The sequence below is a fragment of the Oncorhynchus tshawytscha genome, linkage group LG15 (genome assembly GCF_018296145.1).
Source record: "Oncorhynchus tshawytscha isolate Ot180627B linkage group LG15, Otsh_v2.0, whole genome shotgun sequence".
NCBI lineage: Eukaryota > Metazoa > Chordata > Actinopteri > Salmoniformes > Salmonidae > Oncorhynchus > Oncorhynchus tshawytscha.
In genome coordinates, this window is record NC_056443.1 from 24,971,188 (window position 1) to 24,994,407 (window position 23,220).

At 47.3% G+C, this 23,220-nt stretch overlaps 1 protein-coding gene across 6 annotated transcripts in view; it reads right to left on the minus strand.

Annotated features, from left to right (window-relative positions):
* The window catches only part of LOC112214702 (peroxisome proliferator-activated receptor gamma coactivator 1-alpha-like), a 74,003-nt gene that overhangs the window by 27,869 nt on the left and 22,914 nt on the right, over nt 1-23,220 (minus strand). For 2 of the 6 annotated variants that reach the window (XR_006078940.1, XM_042298362.1), the window contains exons 3-5: nt 7,396-7,590; nt 5,576-5,698; nt 2,890-4,201 (exon numbers count right to left, since the gene is read on the minus strand). Coding sequence is in view for 5 of the 6 variants with exons in the window: in XM_042298362.1 (XP_042154296.1) it covers nt 2,890-4,201; nt 5,576-5,698; nt 7,396-7,590 (1,630 nt within the window). In the remaining variant the exon portion in view is untranslated. Of the gene's footprint in view, nt 1-2,889; nt 4,202-5,575; nt 5,699-7,395; nt 7,591-19,485; nt 19,907-23,220 lie in introns of those variants that run through there. The other 4 variants (XM_042298364.1, XM_042298363.1, XM_042298366.1 and 1 more) reach the window with 4 other exon arrangements.

The following is a 23,220-nucleotide window of genomic DNA, read 5'->3' on the forward strand; positions in this document are numbered from 1 at the left end:
TGGAATTGGCAAGTGTACAGAGTACAGAGTTTGACACAGATATCTCACTCAATAAGAAAAAACTAAACAGGCGATGGCACAAACAGCACACTGGGAGGTGGTGGTCGTAGTGACTAATGGGAGGTGGTGGTGGTGGTGGTGGTTAATGGGAGGTGGTGGTGGTCGCGGTGGTTAATGGGAGGTGGTGGTGGTCGTAGTGGTTAATGGGAGGTGGTGGTGGTCGTAGTGGTTAATGGGAGGTGGTGGTGGTCATAGTGGTTAATGGGAGGTGGTGGTGGTCGTAGTGGTTAATGGGAGGTGGTGGTGGTCATAGTGGTTAATGGAAGGTGGTGGTGGTCGTAGTGGTTAATGGGAGGTGGTGGTGGTCGTAGTGACTAATGGGAGGTGGTGGTGGTCGCGGTGGTTAATGGAAGGTGATGGTGGTCGTAGTGGTTAATGGGAGGTGGTGGTGGTCGTAGTGGTTAATGGGAGGTGGTGGTGGTCGTAGTGGCTAATGGGAGGTGGTGGTGGTCGTAGTGGCTAATGGGAGGTGGTGGTGGTCGTAGTGGCTAATGGGAGGTAGTGGTGGTCGTAGTGGTTAATGGGAGGTGGTGGTGGTCGTAGTGGTTAATGGGAGGTGGTGGTGGTCGTAGTGGTTAATGGGAGGTGGTGGTGGTCGTAGTGGTTAATGGGAGGTGGTGGTGGTCGTAGTGGTTAATGGGAGGTGGTGGTGGTCATAGTGGTTAATGGAAGGTGGTGGTGGTCGTAGTGGTTAATGGGAGGTGGTGGTGGTCGTAGTGACTAATGGGAGGTGGTGGTGGTGGTCGTAGTGGTTAATGGAAGGTGGTGGTGGGTAGTGGTTAATGGGAGGTGGTGGTGGTGGTAGTGGTTAATGGGAGGTGGTGGTGGTGGTAGTGACTAATGGGAGGTGGTGGTGGTCGTAGTGGCTAATGGGAGGTGGTGGTGGTCGTAGTGGCTAATGGGAGGTAGTGGTGGTCGTAGTGGTTAATGGGAGGTGGTGGTGGTCGTAGTGGTTAATGGGAGGTGGTGGTGGTCGTAGTGGTTAATGGGAGGTGGTGGTGGTCGTAGTGGTTAATGGGAGGTGGTGGTGGTCGTAGTGAGTAATGGGAGGTGATGGTGGTCGTAGTGGCTAATGGGAGGTAGTGGTGGTCGTAGTGGCTAATGGAAGGTAGTGGTGGTCGTAGTGGCTAATGGGAGGTGGTGGTGGCCGTAGTGGCTAATGGGAGGTGGTGGTCGTAGTGGCTAATGGGAGGTGGTGGTGGTGGTAGTGAGTAATGGGAGGTGATGGTGGTCGTAGTGGCTAATGGGAGGTAGTGGTGGTCGTAGTGGCTAATGGGAGGTAGTGGTGGTCGTAGTGGCTAATGGGAGGTAGTGGTGGCCGTAGTGGCTAATGGGAGGTGGTGGTCGTAGTGGCTAATGGGAGGTGGTGGTGGTGGTAGTGGCTAATGGAAGGTAGTGGTGGTCATTAGTGGCTAATGGGAGGAAGTGGTGGAGAGTGGCTAATGGGAGGTGGTGGTCGCAGTGGCTAATGGGAGGTGGTGGTGGTCAAATGTGGCTAATGGGAGGTGGTGGTGGACAATGGGATGTGGTGGTGGTGGTAGATCCAGCCAGATAGTGTTTGATTTAACGGCTAAGGCTTTGAATAGATGGTACAATGGAGGTGGTGGTGGTGGTAGTGGCTAATGGGAGGTAGTGGTGATTAGTGGCTAATGGGAGGTGGTGGTCATAGTGGATAATGGGAGGTGGTGGTGGTGGTAGCTGGCTAATGAGAGGTGGTGGTGGTGGTCGTAGTGGCTAATGGGAGGTGGTGGTGGCTAATGGGATGTGGTGGTGGTGGTAGCGGCTAATGGGAGGTGGTGGTGGTGGTGGAGTGGCTAATGGGAGGTGGTGGCGATGAGTGGCTAATGGGAGGTGGTGGTGGTAGCGGCTAATGGGAGGTGGTGGTAGTGGTAGCAGCTAATGGGAGGTGGTGGTGGTAGTGGCTAATGGGAGGTGGTGGTGGTAGCGGCTAATGGGAGGTGGTGGGGTAGCGGCTAATGGGAGGTGGTGGTGGTAGCAGCTAATGGGAGGTGGTGGTGGTAGCGGCTAATGGGAGGTGGTGGTGGTAGCGGCTAAATGGGAGGTGGTGGTGGTAGCGGCTAATGGGAGGTGGTGGTGGTGGTAGCGGCTAATGGGAGGTGGTGGTGGTGGTAGCGGCTAATGGGAGGTGGTGGTGGTAGCGGCTAATGGGAGGTGGTGGTGGTAGCGGCTAATGGGAGGTGGTGGTCTCCTCCAGCAGCTAATGGGAGGTGGTGGTGGAAGCAGCCAAGCTGGGAGGTGGTGGTGGTGGTAGCGGCTAATGGGAGGTGGTGGTGGTAGCGGCTAATGGGAGGTGGTGGTGGTGGTAGCGGCTAATGGGAGGTGGTGGTGGTAGTGGCTATGAAGTAATTGTTGCATGCATTTGGAACCAAAAGCAGAGGAAGAAAGGAGAGTCAAGGAATCTTGTGCAGTTGCCTGAGGCTCTGGCTGTCTCCAAATGCAGTTAAAGAGTGTCGCTCAGTCAGACAATTAAGTCATTAGGGCAGTGCTCTGCCCAGAGTAGCTAGGTAGACATTCAGCACCTCCGCTTGATCCAGCCAGATAGTGTTTGATTTAACAAATGCCATGCTGAATCAAAACATAACAGGCTACTACCCCTCTCCCACCTCCCTGTTAAGTCAATGTTGAGGCAAGGGTCTGTACCAATTCTAAAGAATGCCTTTTGGAATAGATGGTGCACCAAGCAATTTATTTTTTGTACTCAGAGTGATAGCGTCGAATTAGCATTGGGGTTAGTGTGTAGTCAAACTGGGAAGTGGTTAAAGCAGGAGAGGGAGAAGAGAGAGAGGGCAGGGATGCAGCGATGATTACCTAACAACGGGAGGCTCTGGTCCTCGGGGTGCCTGCAGACTGCCTGCATGTGTAGGTGCTGCTGTGTGACGGAGGGAGTGGGGTCTGGATTTCTAGAATCTGGGAAGAATGGGCTTGGCAGGCCCCATGAGAGCGCCATGGGGCTGCCTATGGCATCATCATTGCGAACATCCTCCCCGAAACAGTCAGCCTGCTCCACCAGGCCAACCTCTAGCCAGCCCAGCCCCAGCCCCAAATCTAGCCCCTGGTCTGGCTGGCTAACCCAGCTGCCTAGGCCTAAGCCCTCTGCCAACAGGGGGTCCGAATCAGGCTCCTTGGCCTGTCTGAGACCCCATCTGCAGGGATCGATATTGACAGTCCCTCTGTGCTCCTTCTCCTCCACCTCAATAGCCTGGCTGGGACACTGATCCCTCTCCAGGACTCCAGAGCTCATTCTTGAAGAACGGCTCTTGCAAGGTTGAGGGGTAGTAGTGGGCGGGAGCAAGTGGGCCTGATAGCGGGCGGGCCTCTGCTTGGAGGTCAGCAGCTGGCTAAGCAACGGATGCCCTGGCTCCTCCTCTCTTTTCTTAACGGTCACTGCGATGTGCCTAGGCGCCGCCCCACCGCGGTCATGCCTGCCCCAGCACTCAATTGCCCGAGTGGCAGCGCCCGCCTTATGGCAACGCCCACAGCTGCCTGTCTGACCCGTCTCTCTAGGAGGGAGAGAATAAGAATGCATGTACCTAATGAACCTAGCGGCTGCCAGGCGCCCCGCGTCCACCGCAGGCTGCAGACCTGGCGGCCTTCCTTCTTCACTGGACGGCCTGCGCTCCAGTTTGGGGCGGGCATGGGCGCTGTCGTTCCTACGTGCCTGGGGGACAGGAGCGGGTGCCGCCGCGGGTTCGGACTGTCCCTCAGTGCCACCAGCCCCATGAGCGCAGCGACGCCACTTCCCAGCCCCCACACCAGCCACACTACACTCGCCAGCAGCCCGGCTCTCACCTCGCTGGTGATGTGGCTGCTGCTGCTGCTGCTGTGACACGACAGACGACGAGGACGACTTCTTCTTGGAGGCGATCGAGGAGGAGGAGGAGGAGAGGGAGGAGAAGGAAGTGGTGGAGGACGGTGAGGAGGAGGAGGACGAGGCGCCCAGCAGGCCTCCCTTGTCTTTGCCGCCGCCCCCCCAGGCGCTCTTGGCTTCGCTGGCTTTGGTCTGGAGGAGGATGTCGTCGGTGGCGGTCAAGTACTTGAGCAGCTCGGTGCACGGGCGCCTCACTAGACGGCTCTGCTGCGGACAGCCCCCCCTCGGCTTGCTGTTCCAGGAGATCTCCGTCTGCAGGGGGGTGTAGAAAGACAAAAGAAAGAGAAAGAAAAAGAGAGGAAGAAAGAGAGTGGAAGAGAGAGAGAGTGGAAGAGAGAGAGAGTGGAGAGAGAGTGGAAGAGAGAGAGTGGAAGAGAGAGAGTGGAAGAGAGAGAGTGGAAGAGAGAGAGTGGAGAGAGTGGAAGAGAGTGGAAGAGAGAGAGAGTGGAAAGAGAGAGAGTGGAAGAGAGAGAGTGGAGAGAGAGAGAGGAAAGAGAGAGTGGAAGAGAGAGAGTGGAAGAGAGAGAGAGTGGAAGAGAGAGAGAGTGGAAGAGAGAGAGAGTGGAAGAGAGAGTGGAAGAGAGAGAGAGTGGAAGAGAGAGAGAGTGGAAGAAGAGAGTGGAAAGAGAGAGAGAGTGGAAAAGAGAGAGTGGAAGAGAGAGAGAGTGGAAGAGAGAGAGTGGAAGAGAGAGAGAGTGGAAGAGAGAGAGTGGAAGAGAGAGAGAGTGGAAGAGAGAGAGTGGAAGAAAGAGAGTGGAAGAGAGAGAGAGTGAGGCTCAGCATAGCGGGTCGCCCAACTGTCTGGGAGGCGGTGGTGGGAGCGCCGCCCGCCCATCATCTTAATTGCGTGGCCCCCGAGCGCCACCGCAGCAGCGCTGTCCTCAGGGAGCCTTCCAAAGCACCGTGCTCCAGAAATGGATGTCAAAAGTACGGTTTAAAAATAGACTTCTCAGAGATGTGTAAGCTGTGTGTATGCACTGTTTACCAGACAACAATGCTCCCAACGCATTCCAAATCATTTTTCTTAAGCACTGAGGGACGTATATTCAGGCGTATATTCATACATTTTTCCAAACAAGGAAGAGTAAACAAACGCATTATTTATGTGCCATCGTACTAAATAAAAATCTCATCTTCAAGCGCATTCATCATGTTCCAATGAAATGCTGCAAGTAGCAAAATACTGGAACCACCTACTACATTTAATTGGCATTCCTGTGCCCATTATACTTAAACCCAGTGAAATACTAGATTATCTCAAAAGAAACCCATTCGCTCTACAGAACAGTAACAGTAAGAAAGGGTAACAACATCAAGACTGTATGACTAGATATTTAAATCTAGATCTAGCAGCATCAATCTTACCGCTTGTCAACGTTTGATTTTCCACAGACACCGTTACAAGGGAGGGGGGATAAGTGCTTTAGCTAATGAGACAACAGTCCTGAAACAGGCAATCAGGCTGTTTTCATTACGAGATGGCCCCCAGGAGGGTACAGTGGAACAGAAGTTTAACATCTTCCAAGGCCAAAAAATACAGGAAGAACTGAGACGGTAAACAAACATGGAGGGGACCCACGGAAGCGGTGCATTTCAAGTGAACCAATGGCGCGACTGGGTAGCTACCTTGACAACAGCAGGTGGTGGTCTGATCCGGTGGTTGCTGGCTGCATGGTTTTGTGCCTTGTCACCTATGTATTGATTATAGCTGAGCTGGGAGTTCGCGGGCGCCAGAAGGAGCTTCTTCAGCTGCAAAAGACCCAAACAGAACGGGGAAGAAAGGGGAGGAAGAGGAACAAATGGAGAAAAAAGGGGTGAGCAGAGTTAGAGTTTCCCCAAACGCTGCCTCTGAAATGTCATCATTTCACTCAGTTAAACAATCCGAGAGAGATGGTCAATGCTTTTGAAAATGTGTGACTGAGGATGTTTGATTCATCTCAGTGTACAGAAACACAGAAACAGTATGAAGACAAATGCATTGCCGCCTATCAATAGAGGCCTTTCACCTCGTTGTTTACAGTGCTAAAAGGACAAGTCAAAGAGGTAACCTGCCTTTCACCTCGTTGTTTACAGTGCTAAAAGGACAAGTCAAAGAGGTAACCTGCCTTTCACCTCGTTGTTTACAGTGCTAAAAGGACAAGTCAAAGAGGTAACCTGCCTTTCACCCCGTTGTTTACAGTGCTAAAAGGACAAGTCAAAGAGGTAACCTGTCTTTCACCTCGTTGTTTACAGTGCTAAAAGGACAAGTCAAAGAGGTAACCTGTCTTTCACCTCGTTGTTTACAGTGCTAAAAGGACAAGTCAAAGAGGTAACCTGTCTTTCACCTCGTTGTTTACAGTGCTAAAAGGACAAGTCAAAGAGGTAACCTGCCTTTCACCCCGTTGTTTACAGTGCTAAAAGGACAAGTCAAAGAGGTAACCTGTCTTTCACCCCGTTGTTTACAGTGCTAAAAGGACAAGTCAAAGAGGTAACCTGCCTTTCACCTCGTTGTTTACAGTGCTAAAAGGACAAGTCAAAGAGGTAACCTGCCTTTCACCTCGTTGTTTTCACCTAACCGCCTTTCACCTGTTTACAGTGCTAAAAGGACAAGTCAAAGAGGTAACCTGTCTTTCACCTCGTTGTTTACAGTGCTAAAAGGACAAGTCAAAGAGGTAACCTGCCTTTCACCCCGTTGTTTACAGTGCTAAAAGGACAAGTCAAAGAGGTAACCTGTCTTTCACCCCGTTGTTTACAGTGCTAAAAGGACAAGTCAAAGAGGTAACCTGTCTTTCACCTCGTTGTTTACAGTGCTAAAAGGACAAGTCAAAGAGGTAACCTGCCTTTCACCTCGTTGTTTACAGTGCTAAAAGGACAAGTCAAAGAGGTAACCTGTCTTTCCATGGCAGGTATTTTGGGATATTGACACAATGTGCTTTACTAGTGTGATTCACAGAACAATGAGGAGGGGTGGCATTAAATACATGGACTATGACTCAACAAAATAAACAACATTCCAGGTAAAAACCCCCCCAGGAAAGGCCTGATCTAATCAATTATGCCACTGTCGTTATATGAGGTGAGATGGATTTAATTTTTCATCCCTAGCTTGATTTCAAGGCCCGTGGCATAATGTCGACCATAACAGACCCACCACTGTGCATGTTTCATTACATTGGCACCGCTCGTATGCTACAATGTAATTAACACCTCACAGCTAACACTGAGCCATTCGATTTCCTCTTTCATCCAGGCATCTGCATCATGGTCAGCTCAGCACACAGACATGCACGGGGGGGCTGCTTCACTGGACTGCTTTGCTCGCAGTGCTTTATCTGGTGTCGGCGGTGGCCCCTGGAACGAAGGGGGTGTGCTGGGGGATGAGGGTTTATGGTCGTGGATGGTGGGGAATTGGGTGGTGGTTGTGGTGGAGGTAGGGATAAAAGAGAGGTCGTGGAACAGAGTCTTACCAGGGAGGGTTCCTCTGGTTCGGGGTTGCGCGGCGAGCCGTCAGGGGTGGAGGGACAGCTCTGGTCACTGGCATTGGTCACGTCCCCATCTGCCAGGGCCTCGAACGAAGGCAATCCGTCCTCGTCCACTGGGATGCTGTCCAGGGTTTCTGTAAGCACTGCCAGCAAGTTGGCCTCATTTTCCTCATCTATCTTCTTGGGAGGGGAAGAGAGAGAGAGAGAGAAAGGGAGGGAGAGAGATGGAAAGAGAGAGCGGGAGTGAAAGAGAGCAGGAGTGAAAGAGAGAGCGGGAGGGAGGGAGGGAGGGAGGGAGGGAGGGAGGGAGGGAGGGAGAAATAGGACATTTTAGTTTGGAGAAGTTTGCTTTAGCAATACATCTTTTCTTTGCAGATGGGGTTGGGAGGGCGAGTGTTTACACACTTCTATTGTTCATAGAGTAGGCCAGTTTTGCAGCAGAGCGGCTCTTTTCAGCAGTCCTATCTTTTTAAAAACAACTCTCTCTGTGCGCATGAGAGTCAGCCCTGTCACTCATATTTTAAGCATGCAGCTTACTGGACCAAAATAATATCTCCCCCAAGAAATCCATTAACAAGGCTGACACACAGCAAAGTGTCTAGGGGGGAGGGAAGTTGAGTCGCCTCAATCCCCCAACTCTTCCCTCAGAAAAGGGAACGATCGACTTGTCGACAAGATGTTTGCAAGACATCCTCCGACAAGGCGAATTACCGCCTGCTAACGCTAAATTAATCTGATATTTTTAAGTGTTGGGAAAAGACAACTGACGTTCGTGGAGGAGCATGTGCGGAGGGAGGGGATGTTGTGAGTTTACTGCAGCTGTTTCCCACTTAAAGGGGTGACATAATGAGAGAGGGAGCAAACGAGACAGAGAGGGAGCGATGTGGGCTGCCTAGCATCGACAGGGGAGTTGAGAGAGACAGAGGATTATGGAGGGGGGAGACAACAGGCACTGGAAGTTCCAGGACCAAAACCCAGGGGAACCGGGAAAAAGTTAAACAGCGAGTCGCCAATAAGAATAAGAACAAATCCTTTTATACCACATGGCAGGATTAACATCACTTGCCGATAGCATGCAGCGATCATCGCGCCAAAGGGGAACCATCCCTAAAGATAGCGCAGCTTGCCTGCTCATGCTTGGCTCCCACATGCAGACAATTACTCCAGGCCGCTTGCTCCCATTCAACCCCTCTGAGTTTCCTACGATTACACACCGCCGTGGACATGTCATCCCCCCTCTCCCTTTTCTTTCTTAGATGACACAGATAGCCTCAGCATTTGTGTTAGCCATCTGACAGGGAGGAGAATGTGAATCCAATGCTCTTTCATATGATATTCATCCTCTAACAACATAAAAGTGACATATTTCACAGAGATAACAAAACGGTGACTGGGGCCACGCCAGCACTGGCAGTAAATGGTTTGCAGGAAATTGCTCTCGATGAGGTACCATGCTGTTTAATTACTTGCAAAGAGCTTCAATCCACTGTGCCGGAACCTATGTTGCCGTTCCCAGTTTTCAGACATCCCACTTTATTAGCCGAACGCTAAGCGGGTGGGTAATAACAGTTGATACAGACAGAGACTTTTCTTAGAACCTAACACTCGCTCCTCAGCTAGAAAATTGTAACTGGGATCATTTCAGATGATCTCAAAACGAGAACCATCTGTTTGGATTAAACTTGAACAACTTTTCACAGAAGGCTAGGGTCACACTTTTTCCAGTCTATATATGCAGACGTTTTGGCAGCGAAATCGAGACCTCCATCTTACCTAAGTGAAAGTCAAATTTCACCACGCCACCGAGCTTCATCGGCAGGAGTGGTCCCAGGAATTTCACCCCGGATAATACGCGACCGTGGCAAATCCATACCCTGGGTTCAAATACATGTGTATTCGAGCATCTGTTATTTCAACAAAACAAATCTGTGTATTTGAGTATTTTCAAATACACAGCCCAAAACAAGTACTTTTATTTGAGTATTTCAATGGTTCTTTGTAAAAAAAAAAAATGGTGTGCCAACTAGTTTTTGAGAGTATTTTCAAACATTTATTTCAAATATTACTTTCAAATACCTGGGTTAAATGCATGGGAGAGTACTTGAGTCATTGTATTTTAGTATTTTCAAATACTTTCCAAGTGTCTTTTCAAATAAAAAATATCTGAATAGTTACTTTGAATGTATGTGAAAGTGTTTGAGATATTTGAAATAGTATTTGAACCCAGGTCTGCTGTTTGGAAAAAAAGAGTTTGAACAACTCTTACTAAAGTCTAGAGGACTGGAAATGCAGTGAAAGGGACACTTGTAAAAGCTCAAGTCGTGGCGGTCATGCTACAGGCCTTTCTAAAGCTCCGGCTGGTGAGTCCCAGGCCAGTCAGAGGATTTTCAGGGGCTGTGGAAAAAGAAGAGACCTGAGTAAGTGGTTCTCCTCTTGAGAGAGCCCCTGTCCAGCAAAGCCCAGCTTTGCCACGCCAGCTTAAGACTATCCTCACGCCACTTCACCAGACCAAAGTCAATCCACTACCTCTTGACTCGTCACCACCCAAAAGCTATGCAACCCCAACGTAGGATGACATCAGAGCTAACCTGGCAACCCAATGACGGCCGCGTCCACATTTATCGATTACCACAGCGGCTGTTTAGAGACCGAAAAGGGTGTGGCAAAGGAAAAAGATATGGCCTCGGTGGGAGCACCATCTCTCCCATCCCGGTTAATGGACCTCACCCAATTAAAGAGATATTAACCATCCAAGACTAAATGTAGGATCACGATATATTAACTAGCTTCAATTCCAAAGGGTGCCATTCATGGCTGTTTTACTCCAAGCGTTTCAATTAGCCATAAAGCATGATGGCAGGCGCCGGTAGGGCCGCTCCATCTTTCTCCCCCCTCCCTCCTACCCGCGTATCCCTCTGCCTCTCACTTCGGAGAAGAGAAAGCAGCACACCAGTCGTTCATTATCAGGTGAGGGTCTTTTGTTATCAGACGGGCTGTCTTTGAAATCGTCCTTGCTTTCAACTCTTTGACTGAGTTCCGCCGAGCCAATTGTGACCCAGAGATATTATTCATGTCCCTGGTAACGGGATGTGTGTTTTTTTGTTAGTTATAAATACAGACTTTTGAACTCTGACTTTTGAAATCCAATTTAAAACAATTAATTGCTTCTTGAAGATTTGTAGCCTCTGAGCAATGTCCCAGGGATCACATTTCAAATAGGCATTTGGCAATGCATCTTTACATTTTTGAAGAAATGGGAATAATAGAAAACATTATTCAATGTTTCTGCAATTACAAACCTGACCATTTAATAACACACAGGTTCATCTCATACACTGCTGTGATCTCACAATGAGAGACAGAAACTGTTACAACTGCCACTCAGGGAGAAGAAGCAAACCCCTTGCATTCTAAATGAGTCATCTGGTTCTGAAAGTATGGCTTAGAATCGCTCCGCAAATACAGGGAGAGAAAAAAAAGGAAAAAAAAAGAGACCAGTCTACTCAGACAGAAAACATTTCTTAATAAATTGGCCTGCGAATTGATCGGGGTTAAATCCATGCCTTGACAATTGAATTGTGCTACTTCGTCTAGAGATGCACTGCGTACCAAACATTTGGGACACCTGCCCTTTCCATGACATAGACTGACCAGGTGAACCCAGGTGAAAGCTATGATCCCTTATTGATGTCTCCTGTTAAATCCACTTCAATCAGTGTAGATGATGGGGAGGAGATATGTTAAAGAAGGATTTTTATGTCTTGAGATAATTGAGACATGGATTGTGTATGTGTGGCATTCAGAGGGTGCATGGGCAAGACAAAATATTTAAGTGCCTTTGAACAGGGTATGGTAGTAGGTGCCAGGCACACTGGTTTGTGTCAAGAACTGCAACGCTGCTGGGTTTTTCAAGCTCAACAGTTCCCTGTGTGTATCAAGAATACACTAACCAAGGGACATCCAGCCAACTTGACACAACTGTGGGAAGCATTGGAGGGAACATGGGCCAGCATCCCTGTGGAACGCTTTTGACACCTTGTACAGTCCATGCGCCAGCTGTTCTGAGGGGGGAGTGTAGCAACTCAATATTAGGAAAGTGTTCCTAATGTTTTGTACACTCAGGGTATATTTCTCTCACACTCACAATTTCAAAGGCATTCCCTCGGACGATATTAAACGAGTAGCCAGACCTAATCCTAGAACAATCAGAAACGGGGGGGGGTCACCTCAACGCGGCATTACATTTTATTTAGATTTCATAAACAAATAATGTATTCTGTATTATTGCCCCAGATTTCAGAGAACATGAATCAAAGTCAGCCACAGCTGAGGCGTTAGTCGAGCTGACACGACGGCTGGTCACACAGGCCCAACATATGGCAGGAGAGGGGCGAAGGGAAGGGGAGAGGGGGGCGAGAAGGGGAGAGGGGGGCGAGAAGGGAGGGAAGGGGTTAGGAGAGGGGGGAGGAGAGGGAAGGGGGAGGAGAGGGGGGGGAGTAGAGGTGCAGCAAGGTGCAGAGCATAGACATGTCATGCAGCCACCAGAGACGACCAGTCATTTAGCACTCATTATCTGCTAGTGAGGGAGAAGAACATTGTAACCTATAGGACTGACACAATACAATACTGTGCTGTATAGATCTGGTGTGTGTGTACATGTGTCTGTGTTGTGTCTATGTCTATGTCTATGACTGGCTGCACTGTTCATCTCAGTTCTTCGAAACATAAAACTACATGTTAAAACTGTCAAATTGATCAAGGCCATGCCAGAGTTGAAGGCTGGTCTCCTTTGACCATCTGGCTATGGGAGTCAACAGTGCGTTGGATTATTCAAAGCCCATTTTCCAAGCAAACGATCCTTCGGGCTAGAAGAGACCGGGTTCTGCTTGCTCTGGACATAAGGCTCACTGCGTGGCATCGGTCAACACCTTCAAATGGTCGCAAGCCAAGGCAAGACTATCGCCCCTGCTCCACGCACACACACACACACACGCACACACAGCCCATTTACCCAGCAGTAAATGTGTAATTCCTTGAGGTGTCTGGGTTCCTCTCTGAACACAGATAAGAGTGGTCAACAGCAGCACTGTGGGTCGTCCAGACCAATACTCTCTGAATACAGATGAGTGGTCAATAGGAGCACCGTGTGTCGTCCAGACCAATACTCTCTGAATACAGATGAGTGGTCAATAGCCGCACCGTGGGTCGTCCAGACCAATACTCTCTGAATACAGATGAGTGGTCAACAGCAGCACTGTGGGTCGTCCAGACCAATACTCTCTGAACACAGACAAGAGTGTTCAATAGCAGCACCGGGGGTCGTGGAGACCAATACTCAACCCTGATGAACAACAGGACTCATCTCCACACCTGCCTAAGCTCCTAGGAATGTACTAATAGAGATCCTACAGTAGTACAATAACCATTGACCGTTTGATCCAAACCAGAACTTTTGGCCCACACGCGGTTTCTCAGTTGCATCACATCAAGGAGTGACGTCAAAGACAGGACATCTCTGTCAGATGTCACTCCCATTGACAACCAGTGTGAATATTCTACAGTGGAAACTCCATTCGACATGTCAATGAAGCCTCGGACTGTGTGAGGGAGAAGTGTTCGAGCGAGGGAGCGCTGATGTGTCTCCTGGGAACCATTTGGACCGTTAGAGCGCTATCAGATGAGAACAGAGAGAGATAGACAGAGACAGAGACAGAGACAGAGAGGGAGGAAGAGAGGGAGAAAATCCTCCGGTGACCAATTCTCTGTCGAAGACCGTCAAACCTGACAACTCGCTCGGATTCTGAGAGAAACCTAGACGTGTTCCCAAGAAACTCTACTCTCCTTTGTAAAAGGTTGACGGACAGTCTTTGACCGACAGTTCCAGCACTCCTGCCACAATTCCTGACCGAAATCCTGACCTGAAACAAGACCAGGTCTCGGAGATCTGCTGACGCCACCTCGCCCTACGGCCATTTTTAGACTTCAGCCTTGCATGTCGTACAGTACTGTTGTACCTCGGGGTCAAAAGTCAGGAGAGAGTCAGCAAAAAAATACACCACCACCACAACAACATCATCATCAGCAGGCATGAAATAAAATGTCATCCTTGGTCAGGATTCTCTAAGCTGGTGTACCCATGACAGAAACACACAAACACAACAGCTAGTTCTCGAACGAGAATGGACTGTCGGACAGCAACAAACGAAGGGAAGGACAGTGATACACCACCAGCAAGGGGGAACAGAAGGCTTAAAACAAACTCTACTCCCCTCCAGGAGGTTTGGACTTGTCCTCCCACCACCACTGCCGCCGACGACAACTGAAACTCTCCAGGTACTAGAATCGCCGGTCTAAGGAGAGGCTTTTAGTCACAAGTGTTACGGGCCCAGGAGAGCCCTGCGATCACCAAACAGCTGAAGCCATACCACGAGGGGGGTTTATATTAACAGTGTGAGCAGGAGAATCTATATCTAAGGCCTAACGCAGAGCTGCTTTCGGTTTTTCCCCTCTTTCCAACAGATGGTGTTCTTCGGTTCGTTTTACTCCAATGTAATTATACACCCATGTTTGAATGCTCTTTCCCGTGGTGGTCTGGGGGTAAAAAATGTTTTTGTATTAGCCACAGGTCGATGCAAGAAATGAAGGTGCTGGCGTTCCTACTTAGGTGAAATGGGAATTCTGACACGAGTGCTTTGCTTTTATCAAACATTCCACTGGATATACAGAAGTGAGTTAGGGAATATTTTCTGGCCGTTTTTCTCATAACATGCAAATAGCTGTTTGCTTGAGTAGGCAGCTATGAATCTGCAGTGCTAAGCATCCCTTGGTACGTGTCGGCGCGTAGATGGTGGGTAGAAGGAGAGAGAGACGGGTGGAGGAGGGGCTGCTCTGACATCAATCCAGTTAAACGGACATTGTCACGTTTCCTCCACGCACGTCGGTAACCGTTACCGTCAGTGTAACAGACAAAACCATCACAAATTGGGGGGGGTGTTGCTACATTTGCAAGGAGAGAGAGCAGAATGGTCAAAGCCTCTCCTTTTCTCACAGAACGGCCAAGGATAACATCCGCTGCCCCCCTCCATCCATCCCTCCCTCTCCTGACCTTTCAGACCCTGCCAAGCTCATCAATGGCTGCAGGCCTTTTCCTTTGTCACAGTATTATCAGAGGAGGATGGGGAGAGCAAGGAGAGAGCAAGGATGGGGTGGACAGATACTGTATCACACAGTAGTGTTGTGTACTGGGATGCAAACAGGAAAATATTGTTATGCAGGGAAGCACACTTCTACTTCTAATGTGTGTGTGTGTGTGTGTGTGTGTGTTATGTGTATGCTTGTTGTGGAGAGTATGGACCCAACATCACAAATGTATGGTAATTGAAACCACAGAAATCTTTTTGGAAAATGCAGTCAATTTGATTATGCGGCAAAAGGTCACCCTATTCAATTTACACTCTAGGCGGAGTACAATACAGAGGGGAGATAACACCTGAAATGATCTTATCAAGCTTACAGACCTCAGCACTTACCTACTGCATTAAAGCTATTTGCTGATTACTAAATAAACGCATTATCTTTTACCTTGACTTCTGAGCATGGGTGTGGCTTTGTTTCCCCCTGTTTCAGGTCAGGGTGCTGCAGCAGGTAACCCTGGTCCGTGCCTGGACTTTGTGAGCAATGGAGCTGGGATGGAGGGATTTGGAGCTAGCACTTTTTGGGAAAACGGATTCTCCTGGAAAGAGTCGATTGTTCGAGACAGCTAGATAATCAGGTTGACAGCACTCACAGACGACAAACACTTTATTCCCTGAATGTGTCATTGCACAGTTTCATAACAAACGTGTGTTCTTCCTGCCAGTGAGAATGAACACGCTCATCTCTTAACACACACACACACACACCATGAGAATGTCCGTGCCACAGCTTTCTCCCTAGCCTACTGTCTGTCGGTGGTGCTGATTGTCAAGCCATGTGAGTCATCCCACTCTCTCAAGCGCAAGGAGTTACTTCAAGAGCTTCTTCAACTATTTAAGGCCCTGTCTGAGACCAAATGTTCAATTATAGAAAAACACAAGCTAGAACCATATGCATGCTCTAAGGTTAGCATAGCTCTACTGATCTGAGTGTAATTCTGGAATGACCAGGTTGGGGACAGAGTTTGAAGAGGAGACACTGCAAAACAACACGCAAGACCAGCTACATTGTAAGAGACCGAACAGACAAACTAAATCCGGTCTATAAAGCCAATTGTATATTTCCAGTGCAGACAAAGACATCCTATTCTATGGAGTAGGGGCCAAGGGGCTGGCTATAGGCTAGTGATAAGCACTAGTGAAGAAATGCTAGCTTCAGTTAAAGGTGGCTGAGCTGGTCTGGGGAGGGCTGCACACCTCTGATCGATATGCCTCTCCTGGAGAGTGGAAGTGGAGGATCACACAGGACTGATAGAGCTTCACATCTAATCACTGAACCAATGGATTGAAGGTCTCCCTCTCGGCTTCTTTCTTTTGTTCACTGGCTCTCACTATCTCTCTGTCCCTCTCTACCCCTACTTATCTCACTATCTCTCTGTCCCTCTCTACCCCTACTTATCTCACTATCTCTCTGTCCCTCTCTACCCCTACTTATCTCACTATCTCTCTGTCCCTCTCTACCCCTACTTATCTCACTATCTCTCTGTCCCTCTCTACCCCTACTTATCTCACTATCTCTCTGTCCCTCTCTACCCCTACTTATCTCACTATCTCTCTGTCCCTCTCTACCCCTACTTATCTCACTATCTCTCTGTCCCTCTCTACCCCTACTTATCTCACTATCTCTCTGTCCCTCTCTACCCCTACTTATCTCACTATCTCTCTGTCCCTCTCTTCCCCTACTTATCTCACTATCTCTCTGTCACTCTCTACCCCTACTTATCTCACTATCTCTCTGTCCCTCTCTACCCCTACTTATCTCACTATCGCTCTGTCCCTCTCTACCCCTACTTATCTCACTGTCTCTCTGTCCCTCTCTACCCCTACTTATCTCACTATCTCTCTGTCCCTCTCTACCCCTACTTATCTCTCTGTCACCATCTACCCCTACTTATCTCACTATCTCTCTGTCCCTCTCTACCCCTACTTATCTCACTATCTCTCTGTCACCATCTACCCCTACTTATCTCACTATCTCTCTGTCCCTCTCTACCCCTACTTATCTCACTATCTCACTTTCTCTCTACCCCTATTTCTCTCCCTCTTTCCATCTCTCTCTCGCTCCATGCCCATTGCATAAGTGTGTGTGTGTGTAAATAGCATTCCAGGAATCCAGTGTTCTTACACCCATTTGAAAGAATACAGTATTAAATAATACAGGAAGGGTTGGCTTGCTGTTTGAGTTTCTGTGTATATGTGGGTGAGGGGGGGGGGGCTAAGCATTTCTGGCCTGGTTAAACAGAAGTGGTCCTGAAAGGCTCTTAGTAGAGATTACCCCCTCGCACTAAAAATAGCCACGCAACCACCAACAGACACAAACAGACAGACACACACACACACACACACACAGATACACACACAGGAAGTCTATGGAAGTGCAGCGGCTAGCCATTTATCACATGCAAATGGAACCATATTTTTCTGAGTTGTCTCACTCGCATGTGCGTGCTCAGGCGCACATACACTCACACACCACACACAATAGCTATTGGTATAGCTGGAGTAAGTGTCCGTGTCTATTTAGTGGAGCAACGGCCTGACAACTTTACTCCTTAGTCTCACTCTTAGAACAACACACACACACACACACAGAAGGAAAAACACACACACACACATACACAAAATACACCCTCACCTACACACACATAAAATACACCCCCCACACACACACAGATAAAATACACCCATCCTATACACACACAGGTAAAATACACCCCCCACACACACACACACAGATAAAATACACCCCCCACACACAGATAAAATACATCCCCCACACACATACAGATAAAATACACCCCCACACACACAGAGATAAAATACACCCCCCACACACACAGAGATAAAATACACCCCCCACACACACAGAGATAAAATACACCCCCCACACACGCACACACACAAATACAGAAAGACAAAATACACCCCCTCACACACACACACAGTTAAAATACACCCTCTCTCACACACACACACACACACACACACACACACACACACAGATAAAATACAACCCCTCACACACACAGTTAAAATACACCCTCTCTCACACACACACACACACACACACACAGATATAATACAACCCCTCACACACACACCAATAAAATACACCCACTTTCTTACACACACACACACACACCCTCACACACACAGTTAAAATACACCCCTCACACACACACAGTTAAAATACCCCCCCCACACACACAGTTTGAATACACCCCACACACACACACAGTTAAAATACACCCCCTCACACACACACAGTTAAAATACCCCCCCCACACACACAGTTTGAATACACCCCACACACACAAAAGTCCCTCTACTTGTATTTGAGGTGAAAATGATGAATCGGACACCTTATCGATAGCAACAGCTCATGGTCCTCCTGTAATCAGAAGTTTGACTCAATGGAGGAACGTAGTCAGAGAAATGCTGATGAATGTCTTACTCGAGCTGTGTATGCAACTGGTTCACCTCTAATGCAAACAGGCAATGTGTATTGGAAGTGTATACAACTAGTTCACCTCTAATGCTAACAGGCAATGTGTATTGGAAGTGTATACAACTAGTTCACCTCTAATGCTAACAGGCAATGTGTATTGGAAGTGTATACAACTAGTTCACCTCTAATGCAAACAGGCAATGTGTATTGGAAGTGTATACAACTAGTTCTAATGCTAACAGGCTAATGCTAACAGGCAATAACAGGTGTATTGGAAGTGTATACAACTAGTTCACCTCTAATGCTAACAGGCAATGTGTATTGGAAGTGTATACAACTAGTTCATCTCTAATGCTAACAGGCAATGTGTATTGGAAGTGTATACAACTAGTTCATCTCTAATGCTAACAGGCAATGTGTATTGGAAGTGTATACAACTAGTTCATCTCTAATGCTAACAGGCAATGTGTATTGGAAGTGTATACAACTAGTTCATCTCTAATGCAAACAGGCAATGTGTATTGGAAGTGTATACAACTAGTTCACCTCTAATGCTAACAGGCAATGTGTATTGGAAGTGTATACAACTAGTTCACCTCTAATGCTAACAGGCAATGTGTATTGGAAGTGTATACAACTAGTTCACCTCTAATGCTAACAGGCAATGTGTATTGGAAGTGTATACAACTAGTTCACCTCTAATGCTAACAGGCAATGTGTATTGGAAGTGTATACAACTAGTTCATCTCTAATGCTAACAGGCAATGTGTATTGGAAGTGTATACAACTAGTTCACCTCTAATGCTAACAGGCAATGTGTATTGGAAGTGTATACAACTAGTTCACCTCTAATGCAAACAGGCAATGTGTATTGGAAGTGTATACAACTAGTTCACCTCTAATGCAAACAGGCAATGTGTATTGGAAGTGTATACAACTAGTTCACCTCTAATGCTAACAGGCAATGTGTATTGGAAGTGATTTCTGAACAAAGCAAATCATAGAGAAAGCTGTTTGTGGGCCAGGAATAATGAACTACATCATCTTCACCCCTCAACCAATATTCTACAAGAGCACAGACACAAGGGACAACAGACACACGGGTCTCTATACTGCAGATGAGCTGAAGGCAGTCATCAATGACCTTGGACCACAGAAGGTATTTGCACTGGTGACAGACAATGCTGCGAACATGAAGGCTGCTTGGTCTAAAGGGGAGGAGTCCTACCCTCACATCACACCCATTGGCTGTGCTGCTCATGCATTGAATCTGCTCCTCAAGGACATCATGGCACTGAAAACAATGGATACACTCTACAAGAGAGCCAAGGAAACGGTTAGGTATGTGAAGGGTTATCAAGTTATAGCAGCAATCTACCTCACCAAGCAAATTGAGAAGAATAAGAGCACCACATTGAAGCTGCCCAGCAATACCTGTTGGAGTGGTGTTGTCATCATGTTTGACAGTCTCCTGGAGGGGAAGGAGTCTCTCCACTAAATGGCCATATCACAGTCTGCAGATATTGACAGCCACATCATGAGGATCCTCCTGGATGATGTATTTTGAGAGAGAGTGGTAAGCAGCCTGAATCTCCTGAAACCTATAGCAGTAGCCATTGCACAGATTGAGGGAGACAATCCCATCCTGTCTGATGTTCATCAGACTCTGCTTGCAGATGTAAGAGAAGAAATTGGTACTGCCCTGCCCACTTCACTGCTGCTCCAAGCAGAGGAAACTTCAATTCTGAAATACATAAAAAAGCATGAAGCCTGAAGCCCACACACACCGCAGCGTACATGTTGGACCCCAAGTACGCTGGCAAGAGCATCCTGTCTGGTGCAGAGATCAACAAGGCCTATGGTGTCATCACTACCGTGTCTCGCCACCTTGGCCTGGATTAGGGCAAGGTTCTTGGCAGTCTGGTGAAGTACACTTCCAAGCAAGGGCTTTGGGATGGAGATGCAATATGGCAGTCGTGCCAACATCTCATCAGCCACCTGTTGGAAGGGGCTTTGTGGATCTGTGGCTCTTTCCCCTGTTGCCCTCACAATCCTCCAAATCCCACCAACATCAGCTGCCTCGGAGTGAAACAGGTCCTTGTTTGGGAACACACACACCAAAGCACACAACAGGCTGAACAATACAAGGGTTGAAAAATTGGTGGCCATCCGGGCAAATCTGAGGCTTTTTGACACTGACAACGAGCCATCCTCAACAAGGTTGGAAAGTGACAGTGAAGATGGAAATGTTAGATTACTTGTTAGATATTACTGCATGGTCGGAACTCGAAGCACAAGCATTTCACTACTCTCGCATTAACATCTGCTAACCATGTGTATGTGACCAATACAATTTGATTTGATGTGAAGATGAGGCCTCAGAGTCTGATGTTCAAGAGGTGGACATTGAGGAGGTCCAGGGAGAAGACATGGAAGCCTGAGAGGAAGACAACCAAAGCTTTTGTTTCTAGACTATCATTTTACAGATGTATGTTGAAAAGATTTTTGAAAGATGCGATGGATCATTGGGGATCATTCAATATTCCCTTTCTTTTGTTGCTCAGTGAAATCATCCTATGTGAAGAGTCAACTCATTTAATTAAAGTTCAATTCATAACTAAATAGTCTTTTTTTTATTTCTATTGGAAGGATTTAATAATTTGCAATTATTTCTACTTATGAAATGAAGGTAAAATGTTTATATTTCTGTCTCCATATGATAGGGTAAATATATACAATGCAAAAAACATCTGGATTTAAATGGTACTAATATTAATTTGCATATATTTTATTTAATTCCCATATATTCCCGTTAATTCCCACAGAAGGTTCAACCTCTGAATATTCCCCAAAATGTGCAACCCTACCCCCACACACCCATACCCCCTGCCCAGGTAAAATACCCCCCACACACACACAGTTAAAATAACCCCCACACACAGTTAAAAACCTCTTAAGTCGACCCCCTACTTTTTCGAACATTCTGTTAAAAATCGCGCAACATTTCGGCGTCCTGCTACTCATGCCAGGAATATAGTATATGCATATGATTCGTATGTGTGGATAGAAAACACTCTCACGTTTCTAAAACTGGTTAAATCACCGCTGTGACTATAACAGAGCGTCTGTTTCATCGAAAAGCGCAAGAAAAACTGATCACTGTAAACTGAAAAAAATATCCATGCGCCAGTTGCATGTATTGTTCAAGGGGCACGAAATTAAATGGGGCTGAGATTGCAAGTCCTACAGCTTCCACACGATGTCACCAGTCTTGTCAATTGCCTTCTCGTTGTTTCTTGGTCAAACGAGGAAGAGAGACCACTTTCCATCCGGTCTCCGACAGGAAGTTTTGGAAGAGAGATTTCGGAAGATGCTTTGAAAGCGTGGAGCTATTGAATACACATCACCTCGTGATCAATTTGATAGATTATTAACGTTTACCAATACCTAAAGTTGGATTACAAAAGTATTTTGAAGTGTTTTGTGAAAGTTTATCGTCGACTTTTTTAATTTAAAAAAATGACGTAGCGTTTTGAAACTGTGTTTTTTTCTGAATCACACAGTTTCCATAGATGGATATTTTGGGTATATATGGACTGATTTAATCGAAAAAAAAGACCCAATAGTGATGTTTATGGGACATATAGGAGTGCCAACAAAGAAGCTCGTCCAAGGTAATGAAAGTTTTATATTTTATTTCTGCTATTTGTGTAGCACCGGCTACACTAATTCTTTTGTTTACGTCGCCTTCAGGTATTTCGGGGTGTTGCATGCTATCAGATAATAGCTTCTCATGCTTTCGCCGAAAAGCATTTTAATAATCTGACTTGTTGGCTAGATTCACAACGAGTGTAGCTTTAATTCAGTGCCCTGCATGTGTGTTTTGATGAACGTTTGAGTTTTAACGAGTGCTATTAGCATTTGGCATAGCGCATTTGCATTTGCTGATGGCTAGATGAGACGTCTGCGTCTCAGGTCGACGCAAGAGGTTAAAATACCCCCCCCCCCACACAGTTAAAATACCCTCCCACACATACAGTTAAAATACCTCCCCGCATAGTGAAAATACCCTCCCACACATACAGTTAAAATACTCTCCCCACATAGTGAAAATACCCCCAAACACAGTTAAAATACCCTCCCACACATACAGTTAAAATACCTCCCCACATAGTGAAAATACCCTCTCACACATACAGTTAAAATACCCTCCCACACATACAGTTAAAATACCCTCCCACACATACAGTTAAAATACCTCCCCACATAGTGAAAATACCCTCTCACACATACAGTTAAAATACCCTCCCACACATACAGTTAAAATACCCTCCCACACATACAGTTAAAATACCTCCCCACATAGTGAAAATACCCTCCCACACATACAGTTAAAATACCTCCCCACATAGTGAAAATACCCCCAAACACAGTTAAAATACCCCCCACACACACACACACAGTTAAAATATACACACACACACACACACACACACACACATTACAACCTCAAAGGAAACACAACCTATCCTAACAGACAATAAACCACCTATGGGGGCTTGACTCAAGTGGCTGGCGAACACTGTCTACTTTGACGTGACCCTTTCATGGTTAACCTTTACCCCCATGTCCTCATTAGGGCTTCAGGAAGGGGACAGGCATGACTCTAGGTCCCATAGTGGGTCGCCAGCCTGGTGTCGTCAGATGTCACAGTCAATGGGTTTTCCATCCAGTTCAGATTATATTATTAGACACACACACCCCCGAAACATTAGGCCCGGCTAGCACACTACACACACACAAACGCTATACACACACACACACTTTACACCCACACCCACTACACAAACACACTACACACACACTCTACACACACACTCTACACACCCACAAACACACTCTACACACACACTCTACACACTCACTCTACACACACACACACACACACACACGCTACACACACAGACACTCTATACACAGGCACTCTATACACACACATACAACCAGTCAGTCAGCCAACCAGTCAGTCAACCAGTCAGCCAGCCAGTCAGTCAGTCAGCCAGTCAGCGAGACAGTCAGCCAACCAGTCAGTCAGTCTGCCAGCCAGTCAGCCAGCCAGTCACTCAACCAGTCAGCCAGCCAGTCAAAGAGTCTTGGGGTGAATTAATT